At 35.9% G+C, this 27,972-nt stretch overlaps 1 protein-coding gene across 6 annotated transcripts in view; it reads right to left on the reverse strand.

The window, feature by feature from the left end:
• The window catches only part of LOC129795896 (dystrophin, isoforms A/C/F/G/H), a 221,833-nt gene that overhangs the window by 149,261 nt on the left and 44,600 nt on the right, over positions 1-27,972 (reverse strand). For all 6 annotated transcript variants that reach the window (XR_008751164.1, XM_055837459.1, XM_055837473.1 and 3 more), the window contains 2 exons: positions 16,895-17,100; positions 12,628-12,733 (listed from right to left, as the gene is read on the reverse strand). Coding sequence is in view for 5 of the 6 variants with exons in the window: in XM_055837459.1 (XP_055693434.1) it covers positions 12,628-12,733; positions 16,895-17,100 (312 nt within the window). In the remaining variant the exon portion in view is untranslated. The remainder of the gene's footprint in view (positions 1-12,627; positions 12,734-16,894; positions 17,101-27,972) is intronic.

Consider the following 27,972-nt stretch of genomic DNA (forward strand, 5'->3'; position numbering starts at 1 on the left):
GCGGCAACGGCGGTGGTATCTTTGCCGGCTTTGGTGGTGGTTGACCCTCTGGTGGCATTGTCTGATTGAGATTCTTTTTCAAACTCAACCGTTTCGGTGGGATCTCCGGTGGGATTTTTCCTTCACCACCACGTGCCGGTATCTCGGGGACTTTTCCCTCTGTGCCCGTTACCTTCTGGAGTCGCTCCTGCGCTCTCAGAGCTGCCTGTGCAGCCAAATCTTGTGTTGCTTTCAGCATTTCCGCCGGAATTTCCGGACCCTTCATCGAATTATTCTGCTGTGCCATTCTGCTCTCTGTCTCAATTCAATTTTCTCACACTCGCACTGCTAACGCCTTTGGAAATTCGCTTTTTAGCCCCCCTCTAAATTCTCCTTGGAGGATTCTTTTGAGGATTTTATTTATTTATTTCTTCTTTGGGAGTGTGGGATAATTATTACAATCTTCCTCTGTTGTGTGTCACAAAAATGTCCTCAAAAATTACATTTCACAGCTCCCATGTGAATTTATTTTGAAGTAGATGAACAAAAAAATACCCTCGAGGGATTTTCTTGTGATATTACAAAAATTCAAATGGATAAAAATTGTGCGTCTCGAAGCGAGAATGTGCTCTGATATGGTTTTTTTCTTGTACACAATGTTGCAAGTAAAATGGTCAGATGAATTGCAAAGCAAGCAAATTGATCATTTCCCACCAAGTATCTTCCAGTTGATGGCAATATGGGGGTTTGTTCTCAATATAGGAGATGGTTGTTTCGGTGTGTGAATCCCTTTCACGACCAATACGAATTTTTATGACCTTCCTCGAGGCAATAGCTGTTGTACAATTCAGCACAGAAGAAAACGACAAATTTATGACGATGGGAAAATTTTCAAAGGGGAGTTAGGGATATGTTGTGCAGTGCATCTCATGGAGTTTTGCCACGCTAGAAATCCACGTGATAATATCCTTGTATCGATCCACACCCCGTGTTTATAGTGCTCTCCAAGAGTTGATGTGAATATGAGCTTCTTTCGATGGATGCAGGCAGAGAGAGAGCGAGAGGTAATCCTACGTGGCACCTTTGAAAAACCAACCACTGCTTTTTATGATCAAACGTAATCACTTCATTAAATTTCCTTTATCCTGCTATTTTCTCTATTTAACGTATCACACTTAAAATCTTATCTCACTCTCAAACCCAGACTGTGGTTGGGATTCTCCTCGTAAAAAGGATACACACCGTTGCCACTCTTGGAAATATGTATAATAAAAATCCTTCAAATCACAAACATCTCCCTTGATGGCACTCACAGTGTCCCATTGAGTGCGTTGGGTGGATTTTGTGAAAAATTTCATCCACAAATAACGTGCACGGAAGAAAGCTCAGTCAGAAAAGCTCTTTAAAATTGAGGTGAGGGGTTAATGTTAAAGTTTTTTTTAATAATGTATATCCACACTGTCGCAGTGATTAGTGTGGAAAATTGTGCAGCACACAGAGTCAATTTATTCAATGCAATTTACCATAAAGTCATTTTTATATCCCCCGGCACGTTAAACTTCCCCTATTTTTCAAACAACTCTCTCACACTTGTTTTATTTTTATTTGTTTTGTTTTTTACTTCACACAAAGTTTACAATGTCGTGCAATTTTTCTACACACTACCTACACACAATGTGTAGTATCACCCTTTTTCCCTCTACTACTACACACTTAATTGATTGGAAAACTTTGTTCACTTTTCCGCATGTATCTCCTGAATTTTCTTCACGCACACACACATACACGCGCGCACGCTCACATGAATATAGTCACTACCAATACACAGTATAAATGGGGTGGTTAGAAATAGCCTATATGTATTATATATCTTGGTCTATATAGCGAAAATGGGTAGGAAAATGTCGGCAGATACAATCCTCCAGAAAAATTTGCAGGAAGGGCGATGAAAAGTCGTGTGGAAGATCTTCAGTGTGGCTACCACGAGCTACCTGCTCAAAGCACTCTCAATCCTTCACCCTTACTTCCCTATCCACCCACTCTGTGGACTTTTTAATACTTTTGCATCCACCCGGGGTGGAGAATTGACAGTTCAACACTTGCAAAAAAATTGAGCTTCTAAAGCTCATGCGAAAGTTCCCTGATTATGAATAAAATGATATATGGAAGCACTTTTTTTTATGTGAAAATTCACAAGAATAAGATTATTTCTTCACAATATAAATCGCAAATGGTGGAGAAGTAAATTCTAGGGGATTTTCTTTGGTGAAAAACAGAAAATTTTCTCCGTCCACAGAAGCACCACCATCACGCGTTCAGTTCAAACACCTTTAGCCGACTGGGGTAGTGAAAATTCTACGTTTGGGTCTTGGAAAATCTCTACAATCCCCCATTGATGTGTGTAGTTGTGGTGGTGTTACGTTTAGGGAAAATTCATGTATTTTAAACTATATCGTTGTGTGTGTGCCTCAAGAGGAAAATGTGGCAGAGATTTATGTGTATTGGTGGAAAACATCCGACAAACACAGGGAAAGAATTTGTTAGTGAACTGTGAAAAGCGCAAGCGTGTGTATACGAAAAATTTTCCCCAGAAGGAAAATTCGTTAGAAAATTTCATATATTGACAACTTTGTCTCGTACAGCGCACAACATACACACACATAGATCGCAATTTGTGTGTGTACATATGTGTGTGCGTAGAGGGAGTAAAATCAAGTGAATCAACATTATAGTTGCGAATGCATTTTCCGGTATATAGGGGTGGAAAAGAGAGACATTGCGCGGTGATTCTTTATTTTATCGTTATAGTAATTTTTCTCTATATACATAACGAGCTTTCCCACGATAATCCTCCCCATCTTGCGCATCTATATAGTTGTCGCAGGATTTTTTATTCTTAGAATTTTTCTCTTCCACCAAAAGAAAAAACAGGAAATAAAGCAGGAAGTATAGTGGTTGGAAAACATTATAAATATTTAAAATGTGAACCACTCATGGAGGGGTTGATTTATTTTTATGCCTTAAGCACACACACGAGTTATGAATATCCTCCCAGGGGTTGGTATTCTCCACCTTTTTAGCATAAATAAGTATCGTGTATTGTAAAATATCTCACCTGGATCAGAGAAGAGAAGAAGGTGTTTTGATGAAAAACTGTTTTCATTTTTTCTCCTTCCTTTTCTCTCTTTTTACGCACCTGCCTTACACGCCTGGTCCTCGTGTGATAAGGTCAATGAGCTTTTATGCTTATTTAGAACTCGGGGTTGGCTTTTAGAAACTCACAGATTATGTAAATAAAATTCTAAAAAATTCCAAAATGGAAATAATTTATTCCAAAAAATTTTTAATGATAATTTGATAATTAATTTTGAAAGTAATTAAATCATGTAATTAATAAATTAATTAATTGATTCATTTATGTTTCTCATATTGCTAAGAAGAGGAAGCTTGAAGAAAGCTTCCGTAAAATTTCTTAAAACTTATCAAACTTCTATCAAAGAATCAGAACATCTAAAAGCTATCAAAGTTTAATGTTTGCAATGAAAATATCCAGGAAAAACGTATGTTTTGCTTTCAATGGAGACACCTTTTCTCCCATTGAGTAGCTTTTACCCCTTTTATATCCCACTTTAGAGCCTCCACAAGTTGCGATTTAATGAGTTAGGGTATGATTTTCTCTTTGAATAGCAGTTGGATCAAACGGGTTGACATGTGAAAACTCGTCAAATCGGAGGGCTTTTCACTGTGGAAAATACACCTCCACCCCTCCAACGGAGGTGTGATGGATGAGTTTGAGGAGGAAATGAAACGAGTTTGGATTTTAATGTGAATACCCAAGGACTATTTTCCATTTTAACCGGAACGTCAACAACAAACCCGCGCACACCCCCTCTCAAAACATACAATTTGCTCGAGAAGTGGAAGTGAAATGCACTTCAATTTTCTGCTATGGATGGCAAAAAAATTTCCTTTCATCTGTGGTCTAGTACTCACCCAGAGGGAAAATGCGTTATGGAAAATGAGAAAAATATACTAAAAGCTCTCTGTCTCTCTTTTGGTTTTTATTGACTCATGTTCAGACTAAATTTTGCATTATTTTCCCATCATTTTCACCTCCTAATTTAAACCTCTGAAAACGTCCGACGCATTCACCATTTTAGATCATTTCATAATTAAATTTTCCCCGAGCTTTGATGTAGGATTATATTGTTTATGATTAATTTAGATTTTGTGCTTTCATGCTGATTTTTTTATTGGATTAAAAGCTCTTCGTATGCAAAATGAAAGAAGTTTTTTTGTATGAATTTCACAAACTAATTGCAGAATTTTATTTTGTTAAATTATATTGCCTGCAAGAAGGAATCTTAATAATGACATTGTATTGCGTGATTCTGTCAAAAGGAACTTTTTCCCAGGACAAAAAAATGTAAAAGGATTTGTGTGCATTTTTGTGTTCTGTACAATACACACCCACAACAAAATGAATTTCACAAGAGAAAAGCGCAAGAGGGAAATTACCTCGAGATATGAAAAACTTTCCCGCTGCTTGGAGAATGCGGAAGAGAGGAAAACTTTTTAATGAGACAAGAAGACATCCCAAAGACTGGGAGATGGTTGTGCTATGGCAAAAAGCTCAACAGACGATGCTACTGGTATATACATACATATACACGAGAAAAAAAAAAGATTATACCAAATGGTAGTGGAAAAAAATCATTTCATCCCCCACCCATTCAATTGTGTACTTGTGCCATTCCTAACGTAGCACACGATTAAATAATCAACTCCCATCAGATACCAGCAATAAACACTTTTGCGTTTATTCCCACTGCAAATTGCTTTTTTTCACAAGTTCTTTTTTGTCACTTTTTTAATTGGAAATTAAAACGTCTCTCGAGCTTTTTTTTTAATATAGGGGAAATTGGGGCTATTTATGCAAAACAGAAAAAAAACCTGCAATGTCTTCTGAAATATTAATTGTTTTATCTCCAATTAAATTAGTAATTAATTCATAAATGAAACTTATTGACCTTTCAAAGTTTGGTTCAACTTAATTGAATATTTTTGATTTTACTTTAATTAAAAATGTAACAGTTAACCCCTGGTTCCCCTAATTATTTGTTCTTGATCCTATCAGTCTGCATAGAACAAACACACAGAAATCTTGATAAATTTAAATTAGAAAGATTAATTTTATAGGATATTACGTAATATACCAATTGTTCAATTCTAATTAAAACTTTTCAAGCATTTCATACGAAAAAAGCTTCTCTAAGATTTTCCTGAGGCTTTTTCCAAGTTTTTTCTGTCACAAGAGATGGACTAAAAATGTGAAAATCCCCAAAAGATTTGATGGATGGCACAAAACAAATCAAAAATCATTTTTGAACTGATTAATATTTTCCTGAAATTACCAAAAAAAAAATCTAAAAACAATTTAAAGAATTTTCCCAACTTCTCACATATTTATAGAGTTTCGAGTGAATAACAAAAAATTCTCATGTTTCCTAATCATCGTGATAAAAAGGATATCAACGAGACTCCTTCCGAATTCCTTTAAATTCTGTACCAGTCTCTGTGTATGATTTTTCCCTTGACAATGATGATAAAAAGGACGAAGGAAAAAACGTCTCAAGATCAAGCGTTTTGAAGAAAATTTCAGTGCTGAGGAAAAGGAAGTTAGGGAGGAGAGGGGGAGAAAGCTCAAAGAAAAAAATCTAAACGATAGAAGGAAGAAAAGGGCGCCTTTGCAATACCATACATGATTTTACACTCTGTATTATCAATTGTGGCACTTTTGATGGCTCCGAGACATCGCTTTTATGGGTGTAGCGTGAGATGATTTTTTGAGTAGAGAGATTTTTTTCGGGCACTTCAAACGCCCCATCTAAGCGATATACAATTGTGCATTCTCTACACGACACCTCTCTCTGTCAATGGGAGATCTCCTCTGGTATACGCTTGGGCCCGAAAGAGACTCACCCACCTGGTGAATTGCACGAAAGGGACAATTGGGGGTGCTCAATATATAGTATGTAGTAAAAATACACACAACAATCTCTACAATATGTGAATTTTGCTATACGCATGCGTTTTTGCAAAAGGGGAGAGAAGGAACTAAAATAAATGATGAACAAGAAAAAAATCCACTAACACAGAGACTTTTCTATTGAAGAGGCTTTCTGGAGGAAATCTTTGGGATTATTTGAGAAGCATGTGTCCTAGAATTTCTTCCTTTTGCCAGTGTCTTTATGCAAAATTCCCTTTATGTATATTTTCTACCCCAAAGTTGAGTCAAACTTGTCGGAGTTGTTGAATTTCTTTTTTGCTTTTTTTTTTGAAAATCATCCCTATACCGGTATAATTCACCCCGACAATTTTCCACCCTCAACAGTTGCAAGAATATATTTGTATAGAGATTTTCCTCCCATTCACACACATACTTTTCACCTCCCCTTTCACTCCTTTTATTCCACCCATTGTATATTGGAAATGTGTACCGTTTGTACACCCTCAAGATATTTGTGTTAACACTATAAAAGCGAACGAGTGTGTACAAAATAAAAGAAATTACATTCTCTTTCCTTCACCAAACATCCACCACGACAAAACCACCCCGCATCACACCTCCTCATCATTCTCGGGCTTTGAATTGAAGAAAAAGAAACCCGAAAATCATCTACAAGATGTTTCACAATTTTCAGCATATACCTATTCGTACAACAATTTCCAATCCTCATCCCGGGTGTTTTTTTTTCTCGAATTGGTGTCGCATCCGAAAAAACTCCTTTTTTATGGAACCACACGACAAGGAAATTTCTCGGTTGCTTCCGGAATATATCTACTTATTTTTTGTCAAGGTGTTTTGAGGGTAGATTGTTTGTTTTCTTTTTTTAATTTTATATGACATAAACATGGTTTTCAATTTAAAAAAATACTTCAAGGGCATTTGCTTAGAAAAATCTAAATAAAGGGGAAAGGGAAATGTCTGAATTTTTATTGATCTTTAAAAGATTTTTAGTTAGATGATTAAATGTTTGAGAACAGAAAGAAATTTTGGACATTTTTCATGAATTGAATTAAAATAATTCCTAGATAATTAAAAAATTTCTTGCTTTTTCTTTGAATTTCAATTTTGTTTAATCTTTAAAAAAATTACAACAAAATGACTATTTTTAAAATTTCGAAGGGGTAAAGGGCATGTTGTGCCATTTAAAAGTATTTTGAAATATTTTCTTTTTATTTCATTAATTTTTTTCCTTCTTTTTAACGAAATAATAAAAATTCTTCAATAGAAAATTTTTGAAGGAAATTAGTTTTTCAAGTTTTTAAGAAATTAATTTCAATGAAAAGAAAATTTTATTTCAAAAAATTTTTAAAGGATTTTTTTTATAAAATCTTCCACATAAAATTCTTTCAATTCACCGCAAAAATATGAAATTGTAAACAAACCCTCAACTCGCCTTGCGCACGTCATCTTCAATATACATTTTGGTATAAGAATCGCTCAAACCTTCATAGATATTGCGCCATAAAGTGTTGGTAAATTGGGTGGTGGAGAATACAACACATTCATGGGTAATTTCAACATGAAAATCAAACTAAACGCACACACAATATTAAAATCAATATCATTTGCCTTTCCACCCACAACAGCCCTTCAAACAGAAAATTATATATGTAAACATTGATGGCTATTTCACAAGTTTTTGCCCTCTCCGTCAATGCTTCTGAAATTGATTATTCAATTATTTCCAAAGCATAATAATTTATTTAATGATTACTTCCCAAAGTATATGGTATGTATGAAATTCCACTCCAACAATGAGATTCTTCAAATTAATTTGCTCCACTTTTATTGTTTAGTAATTTTCTCTGCGTACAGTGAACTAAAATACATGACCCCCCACTTAAGAGGACTCTTTCCACACCATTTCCAATTTATAGTCAAGTGTACATACATATATCCCAAATATATTTACGATGGTTTGGGGTACATTGGGATGGAATTGTTTGGGGAAATATTGCAGAAAATATCTGCGGGGGTGGATGGAGGGAGAAATGGGAAGAAATTTGAGAACGGCCCAAGCGATAAAAAGTTCGAGGGGATACTTGAATGAAGAGAGAGAGCGACAATCCAGTGTTGTATGGAAGAGGAAACCCTCTTGAACATTCCAGGAAGTACTCCAGGAAAGCGAGAACCCCTTGAGAGGATCAACAAGCGACATATAGGAAGAATAATCCCATAAATACAGGGACCGCAGCTAAAACAAACGGATTATTTTTCAATATTTCACTCCAAAAAAGCTTCCTTGCACGAAATATCTCAAGTTAAAAGTATAGGTACCTACTGTATACAAAATATAGAATGAAACAACGCTGAAAACATGAAATACTTCCCTAAATTTAGTCTCAAAATACTCTCAAAAGCTTAAAATAAAGTATTTAATAATTAATTAAATGAGAAAAGGGGAATGTTGTGTTAATAACTTTCTCTGAAGAATGTTCTTCAAAACTTCTTTAAATTAATTGAGTTTTTCTTCCTCTAAAACCTCAAGTACATATGGAAAGAGAAAAAAAACATTAAGCTTGAAAGTTTTCGATTTTCACTTGAGACAGGAAAATACCTCCGAAATGGAAAAGCTTCGTGAAGTATCTGCAAATCCACCGTGCAAATCCTCTTCTCTGCACAGGCAAATACAATAAAATAAATTTTCACGAAACTCTAATACCTTGTTCCACGGGTGGGGTAGGGCGGGGGGGGGAGGTAGGGGATGGGAATGAGGTGTGTATGTGTGGAAGAAAAACAAGGTATGAAAATGAAAATTCTCGGGACGTGAATAAAATGTTTTGTGGGGTTTTTCCTCTCATATCGAAATACTCGCATTCGTGGAAACATTCATTCGGCTCAGCCCCGCACAAGTGCAAACACATTAATGTCGTCTGAGCTCTTATGGTTCCTGCTAGATAAGGCGGCTATATCCTAGTTTGTTGTACCAACCGCTTGTTTCCAAAAGTATCCAGCACCAAGTCAAAAAGAGAAAATTCTCTGGTGTCTCAACTTCCTTTAGTATTATGATGTTTTGTGTCATAAGTTTTGAGCTTTTCCTGGGACACATTGGCACTTTTACCATCATTTCTCTCGCCTAGACGCCTTCGCTCGAACTCCAGAGAATGCCAATTGCCTGGCACTTTTGCCATCAAACCGAATGCACGACGCCTCTGAAGGGGAAACTTATAGCTAAGGAGACTATAAATATGGAAACTTTTTGTTATCCTCCACAATATCCTTTTTTTTTGCTCTCTCACTGGTTTTGGGTGAAAGAAAAACAATTCACAAAACTTTTCTCTCACCCCCCAAAGACTTTTCTTTCTCACTTTTTTTCTTTTGCTTCTTCACTGCCATATGGGGGTGGGGAAAAGGAAGAAAAAGGGAGTGGGTACCACCAACCACCCAGAGTATTACCACAAATGTTATGTGTGTGGTTACGTTCAATGTCCTTCCATTTTCTTCCTTTTCAAAAATACCCAACAACGAGGAAAAATACACAGAGTGGTGAAAGAAAAAAAAACACACACAGTTGCACACATAGCGAAGGAAGATAAACATTAAGTCGATTAGGACATTACCACAAAGAGAAAATGTAGGGAAGGGTGGAGGAGAAAAAACCAAAGAAAACCACCAACAACTGGTGAAATAAAACCCATTAAATTGGAATCAAAATGCGTCGTAGATGGGGATGAAAGTCACATGAAGGCACCACACACATATGGGATAAAAGTCAAACATGGGAAAGTAAAACAAACTATTAAATGAGCTTTCAGTTGCGTAAAGAGATTTCCTTCCTTGTATGTACAACAGAGACCCACCTGATAAGGGAGGGAAAAAACCCACAATTTAAGGGCATTTACTTAATTTCCACTATAGGGTTTATTTTAGACACACAGACACAACAATGAAAAAACACATCTAGATCTCTCGAGAGCTTAGGGTGCAGCTAGTTATAGTTTGCACAAATAGAGAAAAGAGTAAAAGGGATCCTGAAGGGATGGATAGATAAGGGATTGAGTCAAGTGGATTTTAAATGAGCTAATCAAACAGAGGGGGATTCCTTATTGCAGAGCATTCAATACGGTAAAGAATGGGTAACTTTGGGCATTACAATAGACAGATTATTATGGAGACGCTGGGTAGTCAAAAAGAAATTAGCCATCATGTTGGTATTTAAGATTTAAAGATTAAAGAGAAATGTGAGTGAAGACGCCAGGTTATAAATGGAAGATATTCTGCTTTTCTTATGAGCTAAATAAAAAATAAAACGGATTAGATGGAGGCGCCTGGTGGTCCATTTAACGTTCATTTAATCTTCAGCAAAAAAATGTTTTGCATTCAATAATTCTTCTATTCTTTAAAGAAATTTGAGATAAATTAAATAAACGTTTCATTGCAAATTTAAACTATTATTTCCATAAATAAATAATAAACTTAGATTACTCTCTCATAAATCAAATTGAATAGAATAGACAACAGGTTGGGGCGAGTTGAAGAACGTTAAGAATAATTTATTTAAACACCTCCTAATGATCTGTTCAATTTGTGGACAATGCAATGAATGAAAAATGACGCAAAATACAATCCCCTCCCCAAAACAGCAGGTTATATACAAAGAACGTAAAGTTCTTGTCTATGATTTATGATTAATACATCTCCTCCACTCTGCTCCATTGGAACATGGTAATTAATCAAATGACATGTGAGAAAATGAAAATATGTGTATGTACCATACTTTATATAGTCACCAGTAATAGCAAAATATATATAAGATGCATTATGAGAGAGAAAATCGATTTTCTCATCTTCTCAAAAGCTCTTCCACATGGTATCCTTTTGAGCGCATCGCATCAATGTGCTCGGAGAGGGGGGTATAAATTGCAATATATGATGGTTTTAAAGCATACGGAATTTGAGCTCTCAAACGATAGGGCTCCATCTTCCCGCCCTTTCACTAATTATCCCCTCATAATTATTATTCTAGAACATGTCTCACGTTTATCAGAGACTTCACAGAGTGTAATATACACATTACTATGCAAGTATGAAAGCAAAACCACTTCAAAGTTCGTGTGGTGAAAAGCTCGAAGTTGAAGGGCATAGAATGTGTGAATGTTGGAAAAAAAGAGAACAGTGTTAAGTCTCTTACAGAGTATTGTTGTTGCCTTTTATTGGTTGCAATTTTCACACTATACCGCTTGGGTGAGTGAAAATGTGTAAGGAGAGTGAAATTTAATTTTGCAAATGGAAACAATTTAGAAAAGCTTATCCCATAATTTCTTTCCATTTTCTTCTTTTTTTTGTTTCATTCGAATGAAACAATTTTCTCGCCACGTTGCAGCATTTTTTGTGTTTCTTTTAGTTTTCTTTTTCTTTGTATTTTAAATCTTTCTATGTCTGTAGTTGAATTATTAACACGTATTTCCATTACTTTGTTGTAAAAGCAAGAAGCGACGTTTAACAAAAGACTGAAGGGGTGGGATTTTTCTTTAAATTTCTGCATTAAATGGTGTAAGATTTTAAAGAATGTGATTAATATCAAAGCATTTTTCAAAGAATTTTCTTACTTCTTCCATTGTAAATTAAGAGAATGAGATTCTTTGCCCTTCATTCATCTTTTTTTTGTACATCACAAATAGAACTTTTCTCATCTATGCTGCACACAACCCTGGGGATCAGGAGCAAAGGGAAGCAAACGGAAGGCATTATAGAGTATTATAGAACATGAAGAGACACCCTTATTGCCTTGAAACACTGACGATAGACTGAATGATGTTGATAATGAGGTGCAGCGATATAAAACACCCCCTCTTATATGGAGGGAGAAGGTTAATAATTCTAACGAGTGTGTTGATGCACTCTTAGTGGCTCCAGTTGGTGCATCAAAAGCACATAAAGTCTTGCAGTAAAGGCAGTAAAACACAAAAACTTGTTGCAGATTATCGTGAGAGGTTTGATGTGACTTTTTAATTAAAACACCCCCATCAACTGAACTTGTGTGTGTTTATGAAATCCCCACAAATATTTCTCGTTTGAATTTGACGTGTCAATGTGTGTGTTTTTATTTGGTATGCTGCTCATTGCACACCTTTAATCCCACACCCCCATCGCATCCCCCATACACATTATTTAGTTCTCAACTCCAACCACAACTTCCATTTTATGTGGCAAAGAGGAAAAATGAAAACTTTCGGGGTTGTGCACAAGTTTGCTTGACACACGTGAAAGGGTTGAAAAACTTTCTCATGTCATTTTCATTTTAATCACCTCTATCTACCGCCTTCATGCAATCCACCCCCAACATTCCCCCATCGCAATCTTCGCCACCCCTATTTAATTCTGGGGGAATCTCAACACGAATAGACTCTATCCTCGCTCTCGTGTTAGTCCCTCTAAATTATCTACATATACTTCTTCGCCCATTTTCACATTTTCCACGTTGAATGCATATTTTCGCAATAAATCCCCTTTGATGTGGAAGATGGATAAAATTCAATTAACTTTCTTCTATCTCTCCTTCACATTTTTCATTACCCCCCGTGTGCGCTAATTATTCTTGAGTTTTTTTTGGAGTATATAACAAAAAGAACTCTTACCTTTATTCTGCAGCTGAAGACGATTTGCGTCAGTCTTTAGTGCCTCCGCCGTGTGAACTAATTCATCCAGTTGGGGTTTTTTGAACTCCAACTCTCTCAGAACATTCTATAAAGAATTTAAAAATTAATTTATTATTGAATCTCAAATATGGGGTCAGGCTGATCAAACTTGAGAAAGAAAAATAATCCCTATAATAAGAAAATTGTCTTCTATAAGACCTTTTCTTTGCTGCCTAAACATTCACTCAAAGAAGGAGGAGTTTGAATTCACAATGATAAAACATATTCTTCATTATCATATTTCCCGAAATGGCCCTAAAATAATATTTTCCTTATCCCTAACGCAAACTTCTCCTCCTCACTACCCGAAAAAGTCATTTCAGAGATCGAATTTCAGCGTCATTTTGTTTCAGAGAGAAAAAAGAAGAAAATTGTGTATTGTTTCAGTGAGAAAAGAAAATGGGATTAATCAAAAATTCACGATGAAAAGAGAAAAAAGTTGGTAGGTAACTGTCGTTTTAGAGAAAAATATCTCCTTTTTTTACAGCCAACGTGCCATTTTCTTCCTTCCACATGATTTCCCGTTTTGGCCGTTGTTGCAGAGGGAAAAACTTGTGGAGTGTGTTTCCTTGAAATCAATGCCAAGAATTCTCAATGAGAGAAAATATGTCATATTTCTTCCGACATTTTTGCCCTATTGTGTGGTATTCTTCCTCCATTATTGGGAAGCATCGATTGTCAAGGAATCATGAGAGGAAGATTATGTTACATTTATTAATCATAACATAATACACAAAAAGAAATGATTTATTGATTATTTGTGAAGTTTATTATTTATTCCCGAAGAACGCTGAACTCTTGCTGAAAATTCGTGTTAAAAATTTTCCATATTTTCTAATTTTTGTTCTTTGTTTATTCTTTTGATATACTACTGATTGTGTCAGAAAAATATTACAAAATGATTTATTTAAAATATTAGAGATTTATTGAATTTTTAATTTTACTGATTTTACTTTGTCATAAATAAGACCTATGTATTACTGATTTCGACCATAGACACCATAGATATCAATGGAAAGGGAATTTTAATTTTTATTGGCATTTTTTATCTCTACGTTGATTAATTTCGATTTTAGATAAATATCATTTTAAGGAAATTAAGTTTTTACAAAGAAAATAATTTTAAAAAAAAACAATAATAAATTATTATAAAAGAAAAACTACAAACTATGAGAATATTGTTAAAAATATTCCCAAACAACCTATCAACTAGAGACCGAAGTCGATGGACTTTTCGTCGACGACGACTTGATGCAAAGGTTGTATCGACTTCGACGACTAAGTTGAGTTAGTCAGTCGAGAATAAGTCGACGACGACTCAACAACTTAGTCGACTTATATGTAGGTACAGGAAAATTACAGAAAAATTCTTATACAGAGCACTACAAGCATCAAGTCTGTAGTTGTTAAGAATTGTTTTAATAAAATATCGTCACCAAATTGTTTTCTCTTATGAATTTTCCATAAAATATTGAACATTAAATATTTTTTGAAGTTTTCAATAGTATTATTAAAAAAATCTATTAAATTATTAAATTAACTATTATAATTATTATTAAGGGGGGTCTCTTTTGAGAGCTGGTGAAATTAAATGTTTTTTATTTTTCTTGGGGTTTTTCTTAAACTTGATTTTCAAGTGTTGGCCACATTTAAAGACTTATTATTGAAGAGTAAGAAATTCACTTTCCGGCATCTTGAGAGCGAGGCCAGCTTGTAAAAAGAAAATTTCAGAGGAAATACCAATGCAGATTTTGGTGTACCAGAATTGTGAATTTCTATTCTGGGGCTGAGAAAAGTGAAAAAATGTGACTGTCTGCTCGCGAAATCTAGGTGATATTGAAGAGAGACAGTCTGCCGACAAAATCCAGGTTATATACAAGATATTCTGGGTTTTGTCGGCAGACTGTCTGCCGATAAAATCCAGGTTATATACAGGATAATCTGGGTTTTGTCGGCAGACAGTCTGCCGATAAAATCCAGGTTATATACAGGATAATCTGGGTTTTGTCGGCAGACAGTCTGCCGATAAAATCCAGGTTATATACAGGATAATCTGGGTTTTGTCGGCAGACAGTCTGTCGATAAAATCCAGGTTATATTAAGATATTTTTAGTTATTGTGGTTTTTCCGACGTTTTTGTGAATAATTTCTTTCCGGGTTCTTCGTCGGCAGTTGAAATTTCTTACCCAAAGAAACACAGAATCTTCCCAGAGCTTTCGGCCCCGCTCGGAGCCTTCTTCAGTGGCTAGCATAGAAAGGGGCGCTTTTTATTAAGGAAAATATATATAATATATATATAATGTTTGGGTAAGAAATTTCAACTGCCGACGAAGAACCCGGAAAGAAATTATTTTTAGTTATTTTTAGTTTTTCCATGCATTAAAAAAAACTACAGTGGGACCCCAGTACAACGACCACTCAGATGTACTCTTCACACTCATTATTTTCAATGCGCGAGAGTAGCTCAACCAAGTGGTCGTTGTACTGTAATAATAAGCAATTATAATTTGTAATAAAATGATCAAATTATTTATTATTTTTTGAGTACTAGTCGACTTTGAGTCGACTTGAGATCGACTACGACGACTTACGACTAGTCGATAAAATTAATCAACGACGACGACTCAAGAAAATCCATCGACTAGTCACTAGTCGCGACTTCAACTCGACTAACTTCGGTCTCTACTATCAACATCAACCGAGTAGAATCTAAGCTTTCATCCCCTTATAAAAACGCATCGACTTTTCAGATCACGTTCTTTCAAAACGACCAACCTCTTGTAGTCTCATTTTCACTCTAAAATCCACACCACTGTGCTATATAGACTGTAACCCACATGATTAAACCCACAAACAGAAATTTATTATTAGTTCACGCAAGCATTTTATCGCCTTACGGTAGATTTGTTTGGCAGTCAGTGTTTGGGGAAATCATGGGGTGAAAGGACTCCCCCATCGCAACCTAATCATCATTTTTCGCGCGAACAAACCTCTCCCCCACACCTCAATTATCGAGGGAGGTGGTGAATGTTTTTATACCACAAACCCCCCACCACTCTCCGGCCGCCTGGGTAAAGCCACCCCCAACGGCGACCACATCTAATTCGAGGCTCGCACGGTTTAGCAAAAGACCACCCCCAAAAGCATGTTGAACAACAACATACTGTGCACAGTGGCATTTATCAAAGAAATAAGGTATCAGAGTATGAGAAGGTGGGGGTGGGTGAAATGGAGAAAATCAATAAACCATCCCAGAGTGTGTTCAACACACCTACACACACATATGGCACGTTTCTTGCCGTCTTGTTAAAATCTTCGTCCGTTTTTCACACCAAAAGACATTCACGCGTGGAGGAGCTTTTTGGGGGTAAATGAGGTGCTTACCCTCACACCCCTTTCGAACATTATTTTTGGTAATTTAGTACCAAAAAATATTTATAACCCATCTCGTTCATTGAGATAAATCACAAAACCACTTAATTGCTTATTAATTTTTCAACGGATAATAACTTTTTTTTTTTAATTTTTAATCAGCAATAAATTAATTCATCACAACGGGCTAATTGCAATTTCCCACAGAGATTTTCTTACCGGGCTTTTCCCGCCAAATAAAAAAGCATCAATATTGACGGAAAAGTCGACACAAGAAATTCACCACACGGAAGTTTTTCCCAAGAGAAAGGTAGAAATGTGTCTCGACTTTTCCCAACACGTGGTGAAAGTTTTCCACAATCTTTTCCACACACACAATTTTTCCACCCACAGCACACGAAAGCTGTTGGAAAGATGATGGATTGAAAGTTTTCTCTCTATTTGCCCTTTGACTTCTTTTAATGGAAGTAATTGAAGCATTTTAAACGAAGGGAAGGAAAAAATGACAAAATAAAATAATTTTTAATTTTTCTTATCAAGTTTTTCTCCTAAAATTATATTCTTAATAATTTCTTCAAAATTCATGGAAAATAGGGAATTTTCCTAAAAGTTTTATCAGTGTTTTTATAAAAGAAAAAAGAGAATAAAGCTTACGGGACACTGGGGTAGATTTAACCACAGAATGGTTATGAATAAGCCCCAAAAATAATATTTTTCTTAAGATCTCTATCGAGAAAATTTTCTGAGAGGAAATTGTCCCAAAAACATTGAAGAGGATTAAGACGAGAAAGGTCCGTTGTTTAATTTAAAAATAAACTCCAGAGAATAAACTTACCTTTTGCTTATCGATAGCTATCAAAATTGCATCAATATCCCCAACAAAGACACTCTGGGTCTTGAGCATGTCTTTCTCGACGGACAACCAATCAGATATCTGAAGGATGGATGTATCGAAGCTTGATGCAAGAGAAGCTCCAGCTCCGAGAGCTTTGGCCCTCGCTTTCGCGGTAAACGACCCAGGGATGTAGGGTTCGGATGAATCTGCGGGGAGGAAAAGAAAATTAAAATAATATGCTAAATTTTTCTTTTAACAACACCCCCCCCCCCCCCCCTCTGCACTTCAACTGGGCTCTTCCGTTTACAACCGTAGAGCTGTATAGCATAAAATGAAATTCCTGCGAGGGTGCGACACAAAGACCTCGTCATGCTCATTTCTTGGATATTTCATTTTTTTAGCACCCACATCCAACACCTCACAGGATCTCGCGTGACGTGTGTCAAGTCATTGTAAGCTTCTCTCATGAGAGATTTTCACACTCTTCGAGACAAAAAAAATCCCCTACCATTTTTGCTAGATTCTTTTATACTATTCCTCACCAGTTTCCTGGCCATTCCATCTACCTCACAGCTAGAGATTATCACACATTTCTTCAAATGCTACCGTGTCGTTTGATAAAAACCGTAAAAAGTTAGTAAAGGTAGTAAAACAGAAAATTAATTTTTTTGCAGAAGTTTATGAGAAAAAGATTTTTTTTTGTTAAATTTTCTTAATTGTTAATTTTCTTTAATATTTTTAAAAAATCTATTATTGTTTTGTATATGAGTTTTTAAAAATCTTTTGCGTCGCGTGAGGCTGTCTATAGCCAAACCATACTCCTACAAAATTTTTATGCACAAAAGTGCTTCATTAGAGAGGAATTTTATAAGGAAATAAATGAAAAGAATTCCTTTCACAGAACTTATCAAACATCCCAGCATTCATCTCGGTATTAATATCTCGGACACATGATCGAAATATAAGATGCAGCCACACGGAACGTGAAGGATAAGAGAAAACTTTCAGGGATTTCCTGACACGCTGAAGAAATTCATAAAAATGTTAGGAAATCCCAAACGAGGAATTACAAAAGCCTCCCCGCTCGTCTGTCCCTGAAGAATGGAAAATTTATATTTTTACAGCTGCGACTTGGAAAATTTAATTTTCACAAAACTCTCATAGCCTCCATCACTCTGGCGAATTTTATGATGGGGCATACAACCCGAAAGCTTCTGAATTCCTTCATTAAATCACTCTTCGTCTCCCGCTGAGATTTTGATCTCTTCCTCCCCGGGAAAGTAAAAAAAATCATTTAATATCTCCTACAAAAAATATATTGTGGTATGTCACTGACCTCAGAAGGTGGCAATATTTTGGGCTTTGTTTTCCTATAAATATATTTCAAGACTCGAAATGAGAAAAAATCCCATCAATATGTCTATTTTTGTGCCATTCATAAAAAAAACGCCATCCTCTCACACTTTGAGGCACGTTTATTCATATTTTTTTTTCAGTGAATGGTGAAGGGAAAATTCACTGGAGAAAATGGAAAATTCATACACCACAGAAATTCACAGCAGTGGCAACAACAAAAAAATTATTGATAGAAAATAGAGTTGTGTGTTGTGAAAAAAAAATGTGATTGAATGGTAATGGAAGTTGAAATAAAAAGAAAACATCATAACGCTGCATGAATGAAAATTGAAAAACAATACAGCGAACATTCATTCATAGAAAATCTCATTGGGAAATGTATAAATTTCAATTTCAATGCTAATTTCCCGCATGTTAATTTTAATGTGGACTAATTAAATTTTTTTTGCAATTGAATTTTAATTATAAATGTTTTTTGGGATTGGAAGGGAAAAGTTTAAAAATTATTTTTTTCCTCTGTATCTCTGCAAACTACAATATGAAAGTTTTTGGAAGGAAAAAATAAGCCCATGTGAGCTTTTAGGAGACAAAAAAAATGAAGAAGAAAACAGAATATAGAAATTATGTAGATGAGAATAAAAGAGCTTTTGTGAATTTCGTAGAAAATTGAAAAAGCTTTTTCTTCGTGATTTTTTTTTGGGAGGAAGACACCACCACAAGGCAATTGCCACTGAATTTCCTTCGAGAAAAATTATGGAAGGATAATGGCATTTTGCTTTTTTTCCCCTTGCCGAGACTTCTTCATTGACCGTGTTTTCCTTTCCTCAACCCCCAAAACCCCATGCGGTAGGGCACATAATACGCCCCATCCTTTGAGAGCATTTTAATAACGACCAAATGGCATTTTGCTCTGACTTTTTCACACATAACAAATCACGCATAAAAGCTCTTTTCCTGACATTTTCCCACCCATTTTTACCAATCCCCCCGCGTTGATGTTTTATTAAATTAAACCATCTTGTGTAATGGGTTCCTTCCCGTAGAGTGGCAAAATGCCTCCCTTTCGGGGTGCAGTCAAACAACAATATTTCTGGCAAATAAGGGTTGGGATTTATATATAATATTTTTGCCTATATACAATGGTCAAGAGCATGGAAGAATAATTGACACACAAATACACAATACTGACCGACACATATTGAAATAATTGTGAACAAGCAAAATATTTCAACATATTCTTCTTGCTATATTTATTCTATGTAACGTATTGTGGAGGGGACGACAACTAGGCTAGGCTTCTCAGTCTCTAAATGCGGCATACTCATTCTTCTTCCACTCGAGAGGCTTTCCTCTCATTCAACCACCCGCCGCCCCATTTTTGCTACATCCCCCAATGCAAGGATACATTGTTAAAACCACATTCCCTTCTCTCTGCATCATTCAACCATTTAATAAACACACAGAGGAGATGGAGCGGGGTGGTTGGATGAAGAAAATGTGGGATATGATGGTGAAATCTCAATTGCAACTGTACTCACACACATATAGAAGGAATTGTATGTTATCTATAGGGTTGGTGGGATTGCAGAGGAATTTCCCTTTTGCAAAATCCATGCAATATTCTCTCCCAAAGTACTTATTTGTTATGTTTTCAGCACACATGAAATATCACATAAAGTATCTTGTCCGGGGGCGAGTGAATTGTTTAAGTTTTACCCTCCCCCCACATGATCCACCCCAAAATGTAATGGAGCTTAAGAGAGGCAACATTTGCACTTGCAATGCACTCCACCCCCATGGCCCGAACCTTCAAATTTAATAACATACTAAAGGCAAGTGAAGAGCACTAATATGTATTTTAGTGGTAAACATTCAATTTAGCAATTAGAACACTCAAATGGCAAGAGATCGTAAAATATTCTACAATTTCTAAGTGCAACCACTCAAAATGTTCTCTCCGTACTATAGTACTACATCTATCCTCAATCCTACGAGAAATTCATGAACCCTGTACCCCATTCCCACCACCCTGACTGGGGGGAATGCAACACTGAATGGTATTCACCATCATAGCCTTTATTGCTTTAGGCCAACAGCTTATGGTACTCAGAGAACCTTAATTGGTTATGCATAGTATTTGCGTAATGTACTTTTGTTATGAGAATTTTTAAAATTACTTTTTGACTTTCTTTGTGATCTTTACTTCATTAATTTATTAAAGTTTAGTAATTTTCTTTAGAAAAAAAAATCTTTCGGGATTTTTTCTTATATTTAGTGACATACTTCACGTGAAAAACCTTTGCAAATTATCCAGAAAATTTTATTTTTATTAAACTTTAGCAGGGAGAATTGATAATGGAAGCATTATTATCCTTATTCGAATTTTCTCATTTCTTCGTGACACCCAATTTCCCTTTTCTCTCTCCCTAAGCCCCTGAGCATTGCTGCCCACTAACTATATACAGGCACAACTCCCCACTTCAGCCATAAGAATCCTTTTAAGGAAATTTTACTTGTAAAAGCTCACATCTAAAATCCATTTTTCACATCCCTAATCTCCAAAATTCAGCGGTATGATGCTATGTGTGCGTTCGCTTTATTAAACTTTATACCAAATTACTTGGAAGAACATTTCAAACAAGATGAATGAGTCAATAAAACACTTTACAACTTGTTTATAATAGCACCTTCTCCAACACCAACCAAGAATATGTATACCGGTAGTAGAGTTCTCGGTGTAGCTGTAATCTCATTGCCACATTTTGTACTAATTATTTACCTCCTTCTTCGGGGAGACTAAAGTTTTGCAAACGAGACTTTGCTAAATTGTTCTTATTACACAAGAAGAAACAAAATTCCCCCCCACCATCTTCTTACTGTACAAAAGGAACACCAAAGAGACATAAACTCTCAGATATTGTATCATAAATATTTCAGAAGATGGATAAAATTTTGTCATTGAAAGCCTGGGGAAATGTTCTCCTGTGCACCCAAGGAATCCTTCAACAAGTTGCTCCATGTTTATTTTTATCCAAAAATCTTCCATCAGGCACGTTTTGAGAAATTGTCTGTACTTTCCAAGATGAAATCATTCGCAACACTATGAGGATTTTTTATCAATTTATTTTTTTATGCAAAAAAAAATAGCACTGAGAGACATTTTCCATCGAGAAGGAAAAGAAAAAAATCTCTTTTCAGTGTCATTTCCTGTCAATGCAAGGCATTGCGGATAAGGAGACGCATCATTCGCAAGAATTATGTACGCGAGTGGTGAAGGGAGAAAAATGACGAAGAATAAGGAGCTACTTTTTGCAGTCTATAAAATACATAATACAATAATTCTTTTTTACGACGTCAAAAACGGGAATCCTCTTCTACTATCCAAAAATTTTCCCATCTTGGCAACTCCACCGCGTTGACAGGACGACAGGGAGCGAGGGTGTAGGTATAGAGAGTTATGGTGCGAGAGACAAAACACGAAAGGGGTGGAGTAAAAAGCATGTCCAACATTCGTAGATACCACATTTGACAATATTGAGATTTCTTTCAACCCCCTTGTTTACGACTTCTCTGAGCTTTTTTGTTGTTGTTGCCTTCACTTCCCACTTTCCCAGGGAGAAATGGCACAGAGGAATAAAAAAAAAGACAAACCCCCCGTTTACCCCGGAAAGTCGAAACATCCCCCATCAGTGTGAGTTATAAAGTTAGTTGAAAGAAAAATCATTGAAGCTCCCTTGTCTATTCAACTTTTTTTTTTATGTAGGATACCTACTATACATACCTATAAGGTACTTCAAACAATGCAGAGAAACGACAAAAAAGTCTCGTTTGGAGTTGTGCAGAATTTTGATCCTTTCGGATAAATTTCCATGAATGCACCTTTCTTTGTCAGATATAAGTACTCAATTGACGATGGAAAAGGGAAGTATTCTTTAGAATAGAACAGTAGAAGCATCTACCTCCCTTTTTTATGCTCTCACCCCACCACGATGGAGATGATACAAAAGCTCCCTCACAGTGCGCTTGACCTTTGATTAAACATCACTCTTCTATTTATTCAATGTTGTACCTACTGCAGAATACCCATCACGAGGGGGTGGTGCAAAAAAAAAATACTCGTGAAGCTCTCTCGGATGTCCTCAATGGAAAAGGCTCACATTTCACAGGAAAATACATTTTGCCATTTTGGATGAGGAGGAGGAGATAAAAGTTAGAACAAAAAGCTTAAAGGGTATGATTGTGAATTTTATCTCACGTTGATTTATCTCTCAAGTGAGATAGGAATCCTTCATTTAATCCTTTATGTTGGTGATTTTATCAAAATGAGAGTTTATTAATTTTATTTGGTTTATCTAATATCAATAAAGTATCGGAGAATTAATTTCCTACCTTATGGAGGCGCCTGGTAGGCAGAATATTTAATTTTGATTTTAATTTTGACTATAAAGCTCATTAAGCTCAGTCATTGAAGATGGAGACGCCTGGTCAATTTCGTTTTTTAGCAAAATTTGACCGTAAATAAAATAAAATAAACTAGAGGAAACAGTGAAGGCGCTAGGTCGTAAAAGCCTTTGTTTTAACCCAGATTTCCCTAATTTAATCTTGTATAATTTTAGCTTTCTCACTTTGAGTGAATAAAAAGTTTTTTTTTACAAAAATTACAAAAATCAACTAGATTCGATTAAAGAAAGTTTTAGAATCTTTTGCACTTAATTTCAAGAATATTGGCCAATAATTGGCTGTTTTTAGCGAATTTTTAAGTGATATTTCGAGTCGATTTAACACTTGGAGGATCAAGGTTTCCAACCTCAAAAATTTGACCTTCATTTTCTCTCTCAAAAAAAAAAAAAACATTTTTCTAAGTTTTCTTTCGACGATCTTAAAGTAATGGAACTTCCCCACAAAACTTCAAAATCCTTCAAGGTTTAAAAAAGAAACTTCTTAAATCTATCGAATTCACATGTTTACGTTAACCCTTAAATTCTTTCTTCTTCTCTTACTTTCTGTATGAGCTTTTTGTTAAAAAAGAAAATTTAGTTTTTACCAAGAACGTTATGTAAATTTAATAGCATTTCATACTGTGAAACCTCACTGTATTTTATTCTTTGTAAAATTCTTCTCAAAATTATGACAAAACTTATCTCATGTCGAGATAACCTGCGGGATACATCTTCACAATCCAACCCCTCACTTTTGCGTGGTATATATACCACATCGTGTGCAGAAAGTCCCAGTGGGAGTGTAAACAAGAGGAGGGAATTTTATCGAAAAATTGCTTAATCATACTTCTTGAATCAAATTTCAATCTTTCTCCTAATCCGAACAGACTCAATTTCTTTTCCAAACACATTAACAAGTATCAAATGTATATAAATAACAGGGAGGTAAATAGGAAAGATTTCTCTCCCCCGGAAAAGAAGAGGGAAAGTTACACATAAATTGAGCCAAATTCACTCAAATTGAGACGAATTTACTTACACCAGTTACACAGAGAAAAGTTTTAATATCCTTTAAGGAATTCCCATCACCAACTGTTCAAAATATATATCACCATATAAATGCTTTTTTTGGGGGAGGAGTGTGAGGAATGTCACCTGGGGGAAAAATTACACAAAACAAGGAGAATACACCACCTTGTGTTAAAATGTCTCACAAATTCGAACCTCCAAACCCCGTGCCCGGGAGGTAGGTATATTGTGTGCACCACTGAGTCAAAATGAGAAAAGGATAAATTAGTGCGAGACTCGAAATGAAAATTTTCACGTATTCAATTTTCCAACACTCTCGACTTCTCTGGGAGGCATATGTACGTAAATTTTCCCATACACACGGAGGGCACACAAGGGTTCTTCCCACTACACAAGCGCGTGGTTGTGCTACAACTAAAACAGAGGGTTTCCCAAATGGTATCGCAATGCTCCCTTCATTTCGCTTTCCATGGGATTTTCCTCTCGTAACCAAATTCTCTCAGTCTCTCGCCCTCTCTTGCTGTATGAAATTTTCCTCTCTCTCACCCGCAGCTAAAATGCCTTTCACCCTGAAAAGTTGCGGTGAAAGTGAGAGGAAAAGTCTGCAAAAAGAGAGAATAATGCTGTGTGAGAGCAAATGGAGTATGTTGCCAAAGAGACACGTCTAATACAGCGCATTTTTGCCATCCTTTACCTCACCACCCCCCGGGGTCGTCTGTCCCTATAGAAACATATGGGCTTGCAGAGCTACCAAAAGCACTGTGGAAGAAGACGAGGAAAAAAAACAAGTCGCAGAGAGAATTTTCCAGGAGTTTACCCTCGTAAAGAGCAAAAACCACGTGGAAATTTTCACGCAGCCGCTAAATAATTCGCCATAAATTTGTTTCAGCTGCAAGAGGGAGCAAAATACGACCTTTTTCGTGGGGGCAGGAGGGTTTTGGAAATAAAATAAAAAGAAAAACCAAAGCCATAAATTAACCCCCTGGGAGAGAACGGCGTTTGCATCATTTGACAAAAAATTGTAGGTACAGCCGCACCAGGAAAGTCATTTAAATTCGTTTCCTATAGTTGGGTGAATTAAATATCACGAACCAAATTGACCACATATAGCCACTAAATTAGTCAAACAAATAATCACCAATTTAATCCACAACTTTGGTGGTATAATTTTCAACAACACTGTGGTTGACACATTTTGGCACTCAATCAATTTCCATAAATTTATATAAAACACAACTTGTGGTGTATTATGTATTTAAAATTCACAAATTTCCCCCATTTCCGCTCTCTCTCTCATGCAAAAAGGACCCCCACAAACAATTCAAATTTTACAGATTTGACAAGATTACAAGCATTGATGCCATATGTGGGGGAATACATAAATTCTCTTTTGCAAAAAATTTGCATTTCAATTGATTTGCTCAAAAAAAAAAAAGAAAATCCCATCATAAAAAGCCGAATGTGAATGTGAACACATGTTCTTCATTAGCATAAAAATTAATATTTAATAGCCCAATTGATAGCGTACTGGTGCTGTCACATGTAAAACCCTTGGTTCGAATCCCAAAGATGATTAGATTTTTTTTTATTGAATTAAATAATGCAAATTGAAGAATATTGTCTAGAAAAATACATTTTTCCATTCAATATTCATTCAGGAGAAATATTACTCACATTTCCCCAACATTCCTGTACCGTACGTAGATGTAGTGCAAAATACCACCCTTGTATGAGAAAAAAATCCACCTCTCACGTCAAATATTCAACACAACAAATTGAATCTATTGAGAGACATCAATTGAATAACATTGACTTTTTTTTGCAAAAAAAAAGGAAGAAAATAAAGAAACATTTGAGCATTTCATCTCGTAACCCACGTGTACGTACCAGAGGGGAGGATGGTGTGAGAATTTATCCATCCCCCAGAAAAATCTCTCGTAGTTTGCAGTGTGAGGTAAACCCCCACAAAAATGGCCAAGACATGCAGAATTTATTCCCAAATAAAATATCGACCATCTATACTGATTTATCGTTGGTGTTTGGAGCAAAAAAAAAAGTCCAGGGCAGACACTTGCAAGAGAGGACGACGACCATACACACCTTAAAATGCACCAAACATCCCTTTTAGTGGAGTCTCTTGCTCTTACGATGGAAGAAAAATTGCGAAAACTTGCACGAGGTATGAGAGAAGATTTTCCACCATTACCCCCTGCTGCTCCCACCACACTCCCACCCACCCAAAACCCCAACTAATTCAACAGGGAGTTTGTATGAATTTTTTATAGTGTTGGATGAGGGCAGCACACACACAAAAAGAATTTTCTCTTTTTAGTTAAATCATGAATTTTTCCCGTACTCATAAAAGAGTAAAAGTGTTGTGTGTTGAAGCACCCATGGAGTAAAAGAAAAGTCAAACTTTTCCAATCTAATATTAAATGCGAATCATGTTTTCAACTATTTCATCCACCCCATCTACCCCTTTTTTCTCTCTTCATCTTTTTTTTGCCCGCCACACGTCAATTTCCATCACTCAATATTGCTTTAATTTTGTTTATTTTTCAATGATTTTCCAATTAGTTGGTGTTCCACTTCGTGGCCAACACCAAGTATTGTAATCGTCGGATTTTCCGACCACCTCAGATCGGGCTCAAACTTGGTATGAGCACGTTTCAGACAACCCACATTCCAAAAATGGTGGTGGAAAATTTTTGATCCGGCCGGCCGGCCTTCCGGCCTGCCGGTGCGCCAAACTTTCCCTTATAGCTTGAGAACGGTAACAGATAGAGACTTCCGGTTTGAAGTTTTCTATAGAAATGTGGGTGTAAAATTTCATTTTTTCGTATTTTCGAGATCCAAGATGGCCGCCGTCCGCCATTTTGAACTACTGTCAATCACTTCCCTTATAGCTAGAGGTCTGAAATTTCAGTATGTTGTAGAGCTCAGTGAGACGTTTTCATCGATAATTCATACTTGAAAATCGGTCAAGCGGTTTAGCAAATATGGCGGCCTAAAGCAAAAAGTGTTTTTTCGATATATCTCGAGAACGGCTTGACCGATTTTGACCATATTGGTATCAAATGAAAGGTTTTAACAAGCCCTACAACTGTCTAGAACATTACAAGTTCCAAAAATGACCGCAAGAGGCGCTAAAATAAAAAACAAAAATTGCCTAACTTTAAGGGGCAATATCTCCGAACATCTGTTATAGATTTCCTTTAAATTTTGATATGTTGTAGCCTGACTCAATATCTTTCACCAGTCCGAAAATGAAGAAAATCTATGTCGCCGTTTAGAAGATATAGCCATTTGAAAAATTCTTGAATTTGAAAAGTTCTAAGAGCCATATCTCCTGCACTGCTTGACCGATTTTGCTCATCTTAGTATCAAATTAAAGGTTTTGCAATTCTCTATAACTTTCTAGAACATCAGAACCCTCTAGAACCACTTCTTCGAGACAAAAAATGCCAATAACTGTTTTAGTAAAACAAAAAGCCGCCATTTTGTGTTCTAGAGATGACCTTGAAAATTATTGAAATTTATTTCAATTTATAGCCTGCTTTAATACCTTTCCAAAACTAGTCAAGAAATTTCTGTAGGTCTTATAGAACCAAAGATATGACCATTTTTATCCATCAAATTGCCGAATTTTACAAAAAAAAATTAAATTTGCCTACTAATTCTGCTCACAAATAGTATTACAACGCATAAACAAACTTCTACACGTTGTGGGACACCAACTCTTATAACTGGACGCGTTATGATTGACTTTTAAAATTAAATTCCCACCAATAGAATGTTCTTTCACAATTTTTCTTACTTTTTTTCGCTCTCAAAATGGATAATAAGATGAAAAGCCCCGCAACAAAATGCTTAATGGAAAATTCTTTGCAGACTATGTGCATTGATTGAAAGTGAGGGGTGTTTATCTGGGGAATATTTAATAAAAGGAGGTTATCCACTTTTCACGGGGAAAAACTGTCATTCGAAGAAAAATTCAAGATACGCGTAATCGTGTGGAAAATTAATAATAAGTGGAAATTTCTAAAAAGACTTCCTAAAAATCCAGCATAAATTAAATCAAACAATGGACACAATGACGTCATCATTCTCATTTCTCTGTTTCAATGTGTGAAACATGAGCGCTAATATTTCGTCGGGTAGTTTTGGAAACCATACCCTTCTACATTATCTAAATATTTCAGTTTTATTGATCCCAGTTTTCCATTTCTCTTTATTTTTTTCAAAATATTCCGA

Source organism: Lutzomyia longipalpis, chromosome 1 (genome assembly GCF_024334085.1).
Source record: "Lutzomyia longipalpis isolate SR_M1_2022 chromosome 1, ASM2433408v1".
NCBI classification, from domain to species: Eukaryota; Metazoa; Arthropoda; class Insecta; order Diptera; family Psychodidae; genus Lutzomyia; species Lutzomyia longipalpis.